We start from the raw sequence: 15,688 nt of genomic DNA, 5'->3' as shown, positions 1-15,688 counted from the left end.
CTGATCATCGGTGGAACGCAGTCGTCGAACCTTCTAGCGTTATCACTGGTGCTCGAGCAAGCTCTCAAATATACTTTATTCGCGTCCTGCGCATAATCTCAACAGAATGATCTCGAACAGTCACCAAGCTTCCAAAACATCGAGGCGTGGTCTGCGCCGAGCGTTGCTAAAAGTTTTTGCAGCTGAAACCCGAATGCAGCAATAAACGTGCGTGGCCATACGATTCTGATCATGTGACTGATGTACATGGCTAATGGTTTCTATATCAGTGTTGAAATGCAGTACACTTTTTTAGTAATAATCTTTTCCAACCTAGAATACACAGATACGCCTTTGTTTGTACTGAGCAGAACAGTGGCACCGCCTTAACCTGAGGTATGATCTGATACTCATGAGTGGCAGCATGAAGTTGCTGGCCAAGGAACTAACGGCACCTGTCGACGGAGAAGTACCAGGAGCTCCTAGCTCGCGAGGCAGTATAAAACTGGCTTTTTATATTCAAAAACAAGGTTGTTAACCACAGTTGCACTCACTCCTGTGAAAGCAAAACGTTGAGCGTAATTATAAGTTTGCAAGGAAGGTTGTCTGAATTATTGTCACTTCTCAGCGTTGCTGGAGAAGGGACTCTTACTTTTTTCAGGCACTTCTCAGATTGAAAAATTCTGCTTACAAAATATCCACACACTTTTGTAACCAACTGCTGCAGGTTTAAGCACTACCAAGGGGGGCTTTTTGTTGCACCTTCAGAAACTGGGTCAAGAAAAATCTGCTGTCGGTCCCTTTAACGTGCAGATACGAGAGTTTTTGAGCTCCGTGAGGACTGCGAAGCTTTCAGGGTGGAGGAATGCACGAATTGAATAAACTTTTTTCCGTTTCATTGAAACGTCACTCGGACAGCTATGTCACGTATTCTAGGACAAAGAAAGTGATGATGCGGGCCTCAGATCCCCAGATTGACCGTGAATCACTAGTGATCTCTACTGCAAACTTATTAAAAATTCCGTGTCCATCACATTTTTTTCCGGCATTTTCAGAATTGAGGAGTTAAACCACAAGGCTACAGACAAGATCCAATAACATGTTCCAACATCTAGGGCGGCATTTCAAGCATTTTTATGAACATTTCTGCCTTCAAGGCACAATCTTGTTATGCATAACTAAGCACAATAAGTGATGAACTTGCATCTAGGTTACTGAAGCACAACACTAACACAATGGATACTGCAGAGTTTTGGCACAGTCTCGTGCAATTACGCCTGGCACTGTATGCTGCTCTGTGCATGGGTATGCTGGGATGCATTGTTATTCAAGAGCCAAAGCACCATGAAAATGCGCTGGCTAGCAATGTTCACTCTGCCGCAGCAGTTAATTTATTTTGTAAAAACGCAGCAAAACTCGTGAACACGGCCATCTTTTAAGCACTGTTGCACGGCATGTGTATGCTGCCTTTGTACTGCTTAGACCCAAACTGACGAAACATCTTTTTTCAGGTCAGGTTCGGTTCAAGCATGCTTTGAGACTGTAGGTTTGATTCCAGTTGCAGCTAAAATTCTGTCGCGGGTAACTTTTCCTTTCCATTTGGGTGAACTTTACTCTAGTTTTAAAAACGGCCTTCACGGGAGTTTTCTTTCACGAGTGACGTCTGTAGTGCATAAGTCTCTATTATCACACAACACCTAGAGTAACAGCCAGGCGATAAACCAGGCTAACATCTGCGAAGTTATTAAAAATTCTATCTATCTATCTATTTCTAACCCACCTTGGGGCGCCTGGGCCATGAAGTCGGACAGGTTGACGACATAATCGTTGTCTTCGATGAACTGCGCCCGCCCCATCACTACGATGGCGAACTTGTACTGCACGGAAGAGGAGATCGCAAGGGTGTATTGGAAGAGTGAAGGGCATTGGAAGTGAGAACAGCTCAACAGAGCAAACGCAGGAAGGTTTTATGACCAGGGAACAAGCTTTAACGAGGAACAGATGCATTGCAAACGAAGCACCAAGAAGGTTCATTCACAAGTTCCAAGCTGCCATGGCCCGCGTTCATGGGAACTTGTTATAATGGCGCATTTAAGGTGACAACAGATGCCGACCAGGAGAGACAATCATGGTGGAAGGAAAAATAACGAGAGGCCCTGACGTCACATTCGTGAAGTCTCCACATCGCAAACACCCGCATCGCCTCCTAGCGAAGGAGCCTCGAAACATTTCGCAATTTCAGTCGTGTCGTTTGCAAGCGCATGCGCGATTCGAGCCTTTTTTTTTTTCGTCGTGCAAGCAGCACCGCGGCACAGTCAGTTCACGCATGCTGCTCCTTGTGTGTGTTCTTTAGGAAAGCTACACAATGCCCAGCTGTTGCGTATGGTTGCGTATACCCGGTGCAAATCGCGTGCACTGCGGAAAGTACCGGGTGTCACTTTTCATGTGTACGTACACGTTCGCTTCATTGCTGATCACTAATGCATGGTATTTGCATGCGAAGCTCTCGGATGTGCGCTCTGTGGCTTCTTACTCATTGTGTCAACTCAGAACACACGTGAACTTTTGTTTTTGCCATCTGACGCGCCGTACGTAACATGCGCCGAAGGCATCGTTCAACGAAAGGGCAATAAACTTATGTTGTTGTTATCGGACTACGTGAGGTATGTATGTAATGTGCAGTGTGCGCTCGCTGCGTGCTTGTTGTTGTGTGCGTACTGGAATTACAAACTTTACGTGCACGATCGCGTATACAATACAGCGGTGTCATCTTTTCGACTTGAAGTTACGTCAACTATAGGTTGGCGTTGCGCCGAATAGCTACTACACTCCCTCCATATACACGAACAAAGAACCACTAATCCGGCAACAGATTGGGAAATCGGGCTACGAGAAAGGGAAGGCCTAACGCCCAGCAGAACACGCAAGTCACTGCTAGGCGAGTTCGAATACGATGATGCAGGGGCTGAACGTTTTTTGATCACGGCACGTACCGGTATTCTGTACTGCTGCACAAAAACGCTCCACGAAGAATTTCAGCACGCAGCACTCGGGTCTGCCACGCGCGAACAGCCTGGTAAACGTCTGCTTGCAACATTTTACTGCGTGCGAACCGCACAATACGCGCTAAGTTTACGCCGGGACTACAAATCTGCACAGAAGCTAACCACCGCGGTGAGCACGCCGCGGGGCGTCTGCTGTTTTGTTTGCCCCATAAATCTGACGTCACTTCCGCCACACTTTTCGCAATGCATTGAAATATGATAGGGCCTCTCAGTTTTTCCTTCCTCCATGGAGACAATAGCAGAAACAAAAACCAGAGCGCATCGAATGACAAAATTTTCTAACCAAGCTGCAGCAACAATACAGAACTTGCATTAAACTAACTAACAAACTGCGCACCGTTCTTTGCTCGTGGAGGGATGAGTGCTTAGCAATGTGCCAGCACACACACTGCCTTCTTGCATGAACATGGTTCGCTTGATAAGGTAAGCAACAACGCGTTTCAGTGGTTGAAGCACTCCCAACTTCAACGTAACAGTCTTTATGAAAAGCAAGAAAAGCATCTCCCTTAAAGGGGCTCCTAAACTGCTCAGAGGTCAAAATTTAGTTGTGGTGTTGCAGTTGGGCACGAGTGTACAACGAACACGTAGCTGTGAGAATTTTTCGAAACGGAGCCGTAATAGCGGAGTTACGCGCGTTTGACGATACAAAAGAGGCCCTTGCTCGTTTCGCTCTTTCCATCGCTACGCTCTGTTTGTCGGCTCGTCTCTCCTCTTGGCCGAGTGCTCCTCCTCATCGTGCATGTAAGAAGAGCGGTGAGTGCATCTAGCTGCAAGCGGGCAAACAGGTCTTGTATATGACAAGCACACTAAAATGTTGACGTCATCGCATACACTGAGGGGCTGAACACTGCCAAAAGGCCCGCAGAGGAGAAGGGATCGTTTGTTGGAATTTGTGGTGCGCCTGCAGCTCGGCTCCTAGCGCTGCCGCGTTCGGCGTTGTTAATCGTGACGACACTCCCGAGTTCTATGCGTGCGTTTACATGAAATGTTAAAAAATTATCAGGGGTGGCTTGGGGCCCTTTGAGTGCTCAGGAAAGATGAAACGTTTACTAACACAACATTCTATCCTTTCACACGTTTATTGCTGAACAACTATAATCACCCTCATCGTAAACGTGCCCTTCTCCTCGGAACTGCAAGGTCAGTGACCTTTAAGGGGGGACGTGGCTTTCGGTACCAACTTTCTTATTTCTTCATGGATTTTGATGAAAATTGGCACACTTATTTGAAATGTTGTTTTAATGCTACTGTAGAAATTTCATGAATATATCTTTACAACTTTTTGATTTACAATATATTTCACCTTCTGCTCTTGTTCCGAGTCTGACTCGCTTAAAAAATGCGATAGGAAACTCGTTCAAAGTGCTATGCATTCTAAGATGTCTGATTGCGGGCGTGACATTCTTAGATTTTTTTATTTGCAACAAAATTTTTTTTTAGTTTTCATTTTTCATGAGGTGACTGCGCAACAGGCATCGAGGCTTTGTGCAACTCGTCAAATAGCTAATTATCAAAATGCCATACTGAAAAAGCAAGAATGTCACGCCCTGAACTGTGCTTCAAGGAATATAGAACAAAAAACGGAACTGAAATAGACCCAGCGGTCAGTGAGAAATCGGCGGAACAAGCGAAGCAGGAAGCAAGAAAAGTCATTTTGAGAAAACGGCTTTTAAAGTTGTACCAACGATATTACTTCATCAAAAGGCACTGGGGTCGTAATCTTTTGAGTCCTTCGTAATGTGCACTTTCTTGAGTGCCCTGTCTTTAGTTTGAGGTGCCTTGCTTCTCTAAAACACAAGAAGATTGTGATCTTTAAGGTGTTTTATAAGGTTGGACCTCCTGCACATGTGGCCTTTCATCGGTTGTGCCCTTGTTTTCTTTCTTTTTTCTTAAAATCCTTTTCTGATATACAAAGAACATGTAGCATGAATTTTAAACGAAGTTATGAAGTGGTGTAATAGACATGACAAAAAACAAGATATTGTAATTCAAGTAGGTCATGTACTATGATGATTTGCCAGCTTTCTTGTATTCATGCTCTCATTAACATAATTAACAGTCTTGATTGCAATTGATCATTGAATCATTTTTATAGGATACTAAAAGCGGCTCTCATCATGGCAACCTATCACTTCCTCCTAAAAAAAAGGCAGTTATGGCCAAGACATTGGTGGAATAGGAATTCCTTAGCAGTTTATTCAAGACGCGAACTGGGCAGATATGAATTCATCTCCCTGTTTCACTCGTCAAGCTAATTTGTAAACCTCGCCTGCGATGCGCTTCATTATTCACCCGGTCGCGGACACGGTTTTCTGCGAGGCTTTTATTTTTTCAGATGATTCATGAGCGCTTACAGCGATACCACGCACGGCTCCAAGCGCGCCTAAACTGCATCAACAGTGCTTTATTTCGCCTCTAAGTGCTCGGCCGCAGAGTCCGGGAAGTCGGCACGCGATGTGCTGGGTGGCGGCATTCGGTGACGATGCGCAATATGCCTAGGTGCGGCGACGAAAAATAGGCGCGCAACGTGTTTGGCCTCACATTGCGGGACGCCGACGCACGCCCGCTGCGCGACGAGATTGGCCGTGGGGTCCGCTGCCGATGCGTAAAATGACCATCCGCTGTACCGAGAAGCCGGCGGGGGAAGCGCTTCGTTCCTTGCGAAGAAGCACACTGCCGCGAATCCGCTAACGCGTTGCTCTTGCCCGCAAAGTTCGAGGTTCGTCTCGCCTGCCGACGCCGTGAGCGGAGTTAGGCCTAGTGACGACTCCGAGCAGTAGACGCGCCGGCCGCGGTGCCCGATGTTTCAAAGTACGCAATGCGTGGTCGCGAGTACAAAGAGTCGTCCTGCGATCATCTTCGTCACGACGTCCGAAGTGCGCATAAGCAGAACCTCCAACCACGGATCCGACGAGTCAACGCTAGAAAGTCGGTCCGAGATGCGCGTTTGCGATGTTCGCTACGAGTGCAGTGCGCCATCGTAATCCCACCGAGCTTCCGCTAGTAGCTCTAAACTAAAACGTAGTTCTTGTTCAAAGTTATCGTCGAGCCGTGAACACAGAGCGATTGCGAACACGCAACGAAGTAGCGCGACTTTCGACAGCCGTGTGCTCGAGACGCACGAGCTGCAGACGACGATCTCCCGGAGCGAGCATCGGACCAATGGCGAGGCGCGCTGGGGCAACAAGGCGGATGCGGCCAATCGGAGGGCTCGAAACGACCTTCGAACATTTGCTTTTTGTGCGCTTGTTTTCGAAGGGAGGAGCCAGCTGCGGCGGGGAATTTGAAGACGGAGAAATGCACTTTCCGATGAGCCCAAGATATCGGCGCCCGGTGGCGTCGTTGCGGAGCTATGATTTTTTGAAAATCAGTGTTTTTTTGCGATTTCCCCAATAATTTTCGCCACCTTGGCAGGCGCAAAAATTTTTTTATAGCACTTCTACGCGGTTTTCGGTGAAGATATTTTGGAATCGGATATAAAAAGGGCTACAGAAACTGAAAATGTGATTTTCAAAAAATCGATTTTTTTGCCATTTTTCGCTATACGAAAGCCGCGTCCCCCCTTAAGACTTGTCCATGCACGAATGATAGACGCGCAGGCCACGCTATGTTTGAAAAACTGCGAAGATGAGATGGTCTCACCTTTTCAAACTCTTTGTCGGGGACATCCAGCTTCTTCTGGATCCTGTCCTTGACTTTTGCAAAGGGTTCCCCCTGGATATGAACAACGCGAGAGTACGGCTTAAGGTGAGGCTGCAAGGCCCAAACACTAACACTGAATCGTCAAAATGTACACATGAAGATGATCTGACATACAGCCACCAGTCTGCTGTTCAGTCACGTTGCACTTACATGCTTAATCTTCAGCATGAAGGGAACACCAAACGTTGAGAAGATCTCCTGAAAAAAAAAGGAAGAGGAAAAGGTAAACAGAGAGAATGGAACGTTCAGTTACGCACACACAACTAGGAAACAAAACGGAGGGACTGGAAATGTTACAGCCGGTCAAAAACAGACGCAAACATTTTTGTCACAAGCAATCAGCCGAGGCTTACGCTCACATGCCCTCGTTCAAGATGTAAGCGTGAGGCCCAACCAACCACGTATGGCAAGAACATTAATTCGTTTTAGAACAAATACAATATTCGGGCCCAGCATACACTCTAAAAAATGGAGTAGAAAGGGTCTATTTTCGTCCCGCAACAATAATCATCATCCATCTTGCGTGCCTATCCTTGCAGTATCGCCGAGCATCCAACAATTTCTGGTCACGAACGGCAACATGGGCACCAGCAGCATGACATTGCATTTTCTTGATGAGAAAATGGGGGGGCGCAGTTTTCTAGAAAGGAAACGCAAGCAAGCCAGACGATTATTGTGGTGAGACAAAAAGACACCCCTTTCACTCTCTTCAGAGCGTAGGTGACGGATGCACTCTAAGAAAAAAACGAGCATTTGGGGAGTATTTCTGCTACACAACAATAATCGTCATCTGGATTGCTCGCATTTCCTGTCTAGAAAACCCGGCTCTCTTCAGTTTCTTATCAAGAATGCTATGTCACACTGATAACATGCGTGCCGTTCATGACAGGACCACAGTGATAACGCGAGTAAAGTACGCGAAGTAGATGACTTTTATTGTTGTGTGGCAGAAATACTCCCCAAATACTCCATTTTTTCTTAGAGCGTAGCATTAAAGCGGAAACAGTTTCCACATTTTTGAAATATAACCCCTTCAGCAACAGTTTGTACAATTGTACACATCAACTACAAAGGCGCGTTGCGCATTGCATGTTTCTTCAAATGGCTTGAAATGCAGTGTGCACATTTGTACAGGCTTCCTGAGTGGACAACTAGCGTTCACTCAACTTCATTGTGATGCATACTGCTGCAGAGAATCACTTTGCTGTAGACACTACCATGTTCGACGATCGTTCGATGTGCCGCATTCAAGGAGCAACGTCAAGAGTGAGTATTATTTTTCTTTGCTCGAAACGAAAACAACCACAAAACAAACTGGGCATGATTTTTAAGCCTAATATTTGATTTGTTTTATGAAAGAGTCGAAACTGACAGATTGCAGAATAATTAGATATTTAATTAGATGCTAATTACCATTAATTACTGAAAGTTAGTGAAATGACTGAAAACAACGTAGCGCTTCATTTTCTTCTTGGGATGTAGGCATAGAGTGCCCTGGAATTACTGTTGCGTTAAGTTTGACACATTTTTAGACTCTCCATCATAACTTGCGCCCGAAGGGGCTATAAAAGCGCGTACAGCATCGTTCAGCATGTGCGACATCAAAACTGTTAGAAAATAATGGCTGTGCAAGGCGTCATTGCTCGGTTCCCAATCGTTGCATGAACAAAGCTGAAATAATTTAAGACATTCTGTGGTTTGTACTCGGGTCTAAGTGTGCGAGAGAAGCAAGCCTGTCACAGACCCTGACGTCATGTTTAAAAATGCCAGACATGTGCTTGCGCCTAACGTGTTCATCTCAGATTTTTCAACACATTTAAATATTCAGAGCCTTTCCAATACTCTGCAGATGGAAGCCAGCGAAGCCAGCGGCTATGGGTGCACATTACGCGGCAGCGGCTTTCGCATTGTTTTCGCACTCATTCGCGCTTTAGTGCGCATTGGCACTCCTTCAATCCCCGAACAACATGCGTCCGCCCCATAGAGAGTCCGAAGGAAAACTGCCGACAACAGTGCTAGTGCAAATAATCATCATGTAGCGCGAAAAGACAAAACGGACACACAGAACCACAAACCGACAGGAACCACCACGCAGAACCATCAGCTACATGATGATTATTAGCAAGCTCCAGCTAGCCCAAGAAAAAATATCCTTCTGCAAGTGCTAGTGCAGTCTTTACGTCACGAGACACGGGGGGGGCACAACGATTGGTGGGAAGCGCCACCTGCGGAGTACACTCAAACCTCATTATAATGAACACAGATATAACGAATTATCGGTTATAACGAAGTAAATGAAGAATAGTCTTGTCATAGCTACAGTGTTACAAATAAACGTTTATAACGAATTTTCGGATATAACGAAGTTAATTTCGTGGCAGATGCGACTTTGTTATAATGAGGTTTGAGTGTATCATGACACTTAAAAAGAAGCATCGGCGGTGGCGAGGGGGGAAATCTGCGAGAGGCACTGAAAATTGTCGTTATACGAGTCTTTTGTCTGTGGATGCGATCTGCCAAAACCTAGCCATACGCAGCTTCGCTGTAGTGACTCTTCTTGGCTGAGCTGCACAGCAATCGAAGAGTTCAATTCATGTGGTAGCGTGGCTGCCTAAATTCACAAGTCTTGTACACATCTATCTTGCCATGCAAGTTCTGCTGCTGCGGCTCCTCCGTTTAATACACACACTGACAGCATAATTCGAGGAATCATGCATGATATGCATTTTAAGTTTCCAAGCTGCGACTATGGCCTCACATTCAGCGCAGGGGTTTTGTAAAATTGAAAATGAAGTGAATGTGTTCGAAAACATGCATGCTTTGCAAAGCAACACCTGCACGTAAGGGGTCATATATGGTAGCACAGCACCATTGCTTGGTGCAAGATACAGCCCTGATAATTCTTATTGCCTTTCATGACGTTTTCGAGCGACATAAGAGATCCTCGCATTACACCCACACCGATACAAGCAACAGCTAGCTTTGGTAAGCAATGGCTAAAGAAATGAACCCTTAAAAGAGAGTTGCGAGATGTCGCCGAGCTAAAAAGCAAATAACCTTCCCAAAAGAAGCCCCAAAAAGTGGCACGACTTTTGCTAAGAAGCCCGAAATAAACGGAAGTTTAATAAATTTTCTCATTCTCAAAAATATTTTTTAATTTTAACAAAAAGGGTGCTCAAGTACGAAGGGAAGGTAAAAAATAATTTTGTACAGGGGAAATACGTCCAACTATGAACGAAAGTCCCTATTTGGTTTCTAACAATCTCCAGGGCAGTGTCCACCCTGTTCTTTGCATGTTTGCCAGTGCATACATAATGCTACTTGCTGCCTCCCCCCAACGTATGTTTCATTTTGACGCTCAACTACACAAATTCGTTGACAAATGCACTATTAGTGAGTATGAAGAGCACTGAAATAACTGTACCTTACAGGGAAAACACAAACAGTCCAAAAACAGGACAAACGACTGGAAAATTCTGCAAACAACTAAAGAAAGAAGTAGCCCAAATCCGCCTATTATAAGCAGAACTGCCAACCCGGCCTCAGTACGTCCCACATGCAGATTAAGAGGCAGCGCCCAGTTTGTTAGATTGTTAAAGAATGACAATGATTAATATTCGTGACCAACGAAACACAACGGCTACAGCAGTGAACAACTGGCCAACTAGAGCGCAAAGCAAGGCATGTCAAAAACAACTCGCGCAAGTTTACTTCCCCGCGGCTTTACACCGCGGCCACATTACATGCTACAGGCATCGGAAAAGTCAAAAGTAGTACCCATGCCACGCAGGCGCCTTCCAAGATCTTCAATTGAGATCTTTAATCGAAGTGCCAATTGAGGTTGCTGTTCGTTACGTTGCTTAAACCGCGTCGAGACGCTTCAAAGGTCTTCGGAAATGCAACGCGTTTTATTCTCTCGTTAGCCAGCGTTCTCCACATTGACACAACACACAACACAGGTGTTAGCCTCTGAGTTACGTGTTACAGACAAACGCTTAGACTACTCGTAATGTGAAGAGGAACGTTGGCATGATATTTACTTGATTACAAGTAATAATGTCGTCGGGCGAATCGCTCTGATAGTCGCGACTCCGCTGAACCTGCGTCGGAAGAGAGCAAAGAATAAAGAAAAACATACCAACGGCTGCATCGTCTACTACAGCTGTCAGCTTGAAGAATGCTTTTCTCGCATTACATTAAAAATTCCATGAAAACTAGCACCTTTTCTACAGTCGCCGGCAGATAATTCAAACTAAGAGACTCGCGAAGACATCTGAAATTAAAAATCCGGGAATTGCCAAAAGAAAAAAAAAAATGCCTGCACAGAACACACAGCACAGTCACAGCGAAAGCTGGAGCAATGGCCTTTTTCCAGAGCCCCTTGTAAGCTCTCTTGGGACAACTACTGCAAGTACAGTTGCCGGGCACCCACTACGCCATAAATAATAATTTTGCGAAGTAGGGGAGTGCACACCATGCCATTATTCATAATTCTGTGGAGAAGCGAGGTACCCGCTGCACATCTATAAGGAGCATGTGCATGCATTTTGTTGATGCTGTGGCCAACGACAAATAATTATGGCCGAGCCCTTTGTAATGTGCGAGAAGCTTTAAACCACGCACTCGTTATGCAATTTGCATTCTGTGACACCTGATTCTTATTTTACTCTTCTACCAGGCTATATGACATCTATTCACACGATTTTAACACTTGTACAGGTCTTTTTGCAATGGAGCTTCAACTGGTAGAATACTCGACCGCCACACGGAGGGCCTGCGTACAAATCCTACCCAATCCTGGATATTTTTTTTTTCTTTCACTGTGCACGATTGCAGTTACGGACGCTGGTGGTGGCAGCGGACAACTTCTCTGCCAAAATCGACTGTTGCAATCTCATAACAGCTTTCATCGTAAAATGCAGAACTTTACTAAAAAGATACTGTATTCTAGAAATGTAACTTTTAAGGATAATGTGAATGTCACGCAACTAGCGCGAAGTGTATCCAGTTCTACGATTGCTGGAAATACTGTCGACACATCGAGTGCTAGTCAGGCGAAATACTGCAAAAAAGTAATGAATCTTTGAAAGCGGTCATCTGAAAACGTGGCTCACGTTTATCAATGCTTTGCTGTGCACGGATACATACATTGCCTACGTAATTTTGCCGAGACACGTTTGCCCACACTATTTCTTTTCCCGCTCTCTGCACTCTGTCCGTGCTCAGAGCGAAGCTTCGCCCGCATTATATAGAGACTAATAGTAGTGGCGCTGAAGTGGTTCGAATTTACTGCTATGACACTGCGGTCTGTATCTCAAATATTACCATGCCTTCCCACAAATAAAGCAGTCAAGACGTCCGCCACTTCACCGCGGGAACGTAAGCGTCGAGCGCGCTGCGATCAATCGGGTGCAGTAGTCACTTTTTTTGCCATTTCTCTCGCTCGCGCACATATCAATGGCAAAGCTAGCGGCGCAGAAAACTGCTCGAAAAAGTTTCTGTCGTTGATTACACGTGAATTATCTAATGCTGCGAGCACGGAACGAAACTTACGCGAAAATCATACGAAATGTTGTTTCCAAAACTTAATGGCTAGGCTAGTTTACAGTGCAAAGTGCTGTCAGTGGCTAGGTAACTAAATGATTATTTTAGTAATTTTTGTTTCATAAAGGTGCTAACTAACGATGTATCGAAATTAAAATCTCATATCAGTTCGACTTCGGTGACATTAACATGCGGTTGAGAAGTTGGTGGCCGAATCATCGCACGGTGCACACGATTCTGCCCGAAATTTTGGTCTGCATTACACCTCAGCGACGTAACCAAGGACCTATCCAAATCATCAGCGTTAGGATTATCGGTTGGCGACTGTACTACCCTTTTGATTAAACATCGCGCACGAAGACAATGCGACAAATGTTACTATTTCACATTTTTTAAGGACGTGTAACCCACAAGTTAATTTAATGTCAGGCTATGTTCTTCAACCACTCAACAACACAATATACAAATCAGCTAAACAACAATTAAATTTCAGGTTTCATTACTTCATCTTAACAGAACTATATGATTATTATACAACTCAAAGCAAGTCAAATTGGAACTATACAGGGTTCTTTAACGTGCGCCACCTAAATCTGCGATTGCGATTTTTTTTTTTCTACCCTTTGCCTATGCTGAAACGCAGACACTAGTTTGGATTAAACCGGCATCAAGCTTCGGTGGTGAAACACGAAGAGCTCAATACCCAATCCAGGCAAACAAATGCTAAGTGAAAACAAATGCTAAGGTCTAGAACAGCAACTAGTTACTCAGATTTTTTTTTTTGTTTTTTTTTTTAAGTAACAGTGACTTGTGACGCTGCTATTTCAGAAGGTCCTCGTGGCACGGGTATAAAAAGATCCAGAAAGACTTACAGACCAGCGACCACAATTCATAAGGTCTATTTTGCAACACCACAAAGGCACTTAAATTTAGCGAACGAAGATATCAGTGACGCGACGTCAAGTTGAGTGGCCTATCAGAGGTTTGTACATTATGAACTCGCCAATACATAGGGGCAACGAGATGCTGCCCCTACGTTGGGTTAAGGGCTGGTGAAGACCAAAGTTGAGGCCAACGGCCATGGCTAATGACTAAAGGCTCATTCACACGCGATACAAAAATCAACTCAAGGTGACCAATGTTCCCACCTGCGTGCGACTTATACCAGCCGCCACACAAAATTCACGTCTGTTCGCATTGCCCTTGCCCCGTAAAATAAGCTGGCATCCTGTTCCTCACATATGACTGGCCCAGACAGACGTTGGTGACTGCAGTTGCGCGACTGAAAAACTGAGCAACATGCGACTAAGTAAAAGCAGTCACTTTTTGACCAAAGCGGCCATTTGCAACCACTTGCAACCAGTTGCCTGGCGACCAACTTGGTCACGCCACCGGTGCTAGTCAGAGGTGTGAACGAGCCTTGAAGCCGATGGTAAAGTGACGACACCGCTCTTGCACTCAAGTCAACGTCGTGCCAAATCCCAAGTCGATTGATAAGCCGAGCACACACGCACCTTCTGGAAGTGGGCGCACGGGATGAGGATCTCGTTGTCGGCCACAATGAGGTCCTCCCGGGGGATCTCCTCGATGCGATACGATTTCGAGTTGGCCTGGCTCAGGCTGTCCAGGGGAACGTCCTCCCGCTGGATCGAGAAGATCTTGTAGCTGATCACCTCCATCAGCCTAAGCGAGAGGAATGAAAATGCAAGCAGTTGCTTAAACCACTCGCCGAAACGCGAAAATGTGCTTCCTTTGTAGCATTTCAGGCTGGCCCGAGCACTGCACAAGCACTGCAAAGAGCACTGCACGAGTTCGGGTTGTTCCGAAAACTCGGGACATGCAGGTAGGTAGATTGTTCGTATATTGGCGACATTGGCCCAAACAAATTTCCTGAAAGTTGGTATGTTAAGTGTCTGGCTCCCTTCGAGGACAATGTGCTTCACTTTTACCCATTAGGAGCAACACAGGTCCTAGTAGACGCTATCAATATCTGCAAAGTCACAGGGATTGGCGTGAGAACTTCAAAGTGGCGTCACCCCCTGCATTTTCTTTTCGCGCGTTTTCTCGTCTACCAAGAGTATTCTCACTGTAAGCGTGGCAATTTGGGTACAGTAGAAGCCCGCTGATACGTTTTTGAAGGGACCGTAGGAAATAAATGTAAGAGACTGGAAACGCAAGAGCCGAAAAACGGGAAAAACGACAAAATATTTAGTGGTACAGAGTTTTATTGCAATGCTTACGCGTAAAAAAAAACGTGCAACGTTGCCTGGTGCTTTCACTCATGTCCGAGCAGCACGAAAAGTTTTTCGAGCACCTGCAGTCTCACATCCTTTTCATAAATCTAGTGCCACCACGGCCGACACCTGACAAGCGATCACTTACGGCGATACCTTCGCGAGGTTGTCGCCAGTTGCGTCGGCGTCTCCGAGTGATACTGTAGAACCATTGGCATAGTGTCGGACCACCATGGCTTGTAGTAAACGGTCAAACGCCTTGTGAAAGTAGAACTACCCCCGAAAGCGGCTCCACCAACTCGTAATTTCGTCACTGGTGCAGACGTTGGCGCACTCAGCCACGGTCCAGTCGACGGATAGAAACGCGAAGCTGGGGACGGCGTCATCCACAGAAATGTAATCAACGTACCGTATTTACTCGCATAATGATTGCACTTTTTTTTTTTTAAAAATTGACGCAAATTTCGGGGTGCGATCATTACGCGGGGTAAATTTTCCGCGAAATATTTTGAGCACCGAAAATGCAAACAAGTCGCGTATCGGAATTCTTACGATAGCTATCTTGAACATAACCAAAAATAAAAGTAGAGTAAGGCTTACCTTTGTAATAAACGCACACATTACGCAGGAACTACATGCATTGCATATTGCCCTATTTTTTTCATTCACTGACCCCCTAACTTTCATTCAGAGTTTGAAGCGTCACTGGCGTCAGTGTCGTCGCCGCTCGATTCCCTGTCGGAACCGGCAGTGTCATCACAGTCCCACAGAAGGTTACCTTCCGTTCCGTCGAGCGCGTTAGATATGCCTGTCTTCTTGAAGCTGTTGGCGACAGTTTTGCTCTTGCCAGTATTGGTTTCGCAGAAAGCCCGGCGCGTGCTGTTGGTAGCTATGAGCTTCTCACGCTGATTTTTCCAATACCTAATTCTGATTTTGTCGACGCCGAAATGCCTGCCGGCAGCGCGGTTGCCGTGCTCGAGCGCGTAACCGCCTTCAGCTTAAACGCGGCAGTAAAACTCGCGTATCGCCCCATCGTGAACCGGCACTCAAACAAGCCCACGAGGCGCATCTCGACAACGTTTCCTCTTGCTGTCATGAAGCGTTTAAGAAAAGCCACAGCGCCTCACATCGCTGCTTCGCAAGGAGAAGGGCTACCTCACACGA

At 45.7% G+C, this 15,688-nt stretch overlaps 1 protein-coding gene across 21 annotated transcripts in view; it reads right to left on the bottom strand.

Moving 5' to 3' along the window:
* LOC119400020 (ubiquitin carboxyl-terminal hydrolase 7) overlaps window positions 1-15,688 on the bottom strand; it is an 85,621-nt gene that overhangs the window by 8,588 nt on the left and 61,345 nt on the right. For 16 of the 21 annotated variants that reach the window (XM_049417920.1, XM_049417919.1, XM_049417922.1 and 13 more), the window contains 5 exons: window positions 13,805-13,973; window positions 10,787-10,846; window positions 6,897-6,944; window positions 6,687-6,758; window positions 1,760-1,856 (listed from right to left, as the gene is read on the bottom strand). In XM_049417920.1, the coding sequence (XP_049273877.1) occupies window positions 1,760-1,856; window positions 6,687-6,758; window positions 6,897-6,944; window positions 10,787-10,846; window positions 13,805-13,973 (446 nt within the window). The remainder of the gene's footprint in view (window positions 1-1,759; window positions 1,857-6,686; window positions 6,759-6,896; window positions 6,945-10,786; window positions 10,847-13,804; window positions 13,974-15,688) is intronic. The other 5 variants (XM_049417935.1, XM_049417934.1, XM_049417936.1 and 2 more) reach the window with 1 other exon arrangement.

This window comes from Rhipicephalus sanguineus, chromosome 7 (genome assembly GCF_013339695.2).
Source record: "Rhipicephalus sanguineus isolate Rsan-2018 chromosome 7, BIME_Rsan_1.4, whole genome shotgun sequence".
Lineage (NCBI taxonomy): Eukaryota > Metazoa > Arthropoda > Arachnida > Ixodida > Ixodidae > Rhipicephalus > Rhipicephalus sanguineus.
The sequence above is the reverse complement of the archived record's forward strand: the minus strand, read 5'-3'. Positions and strand labels throughout refer to the sequence as shown.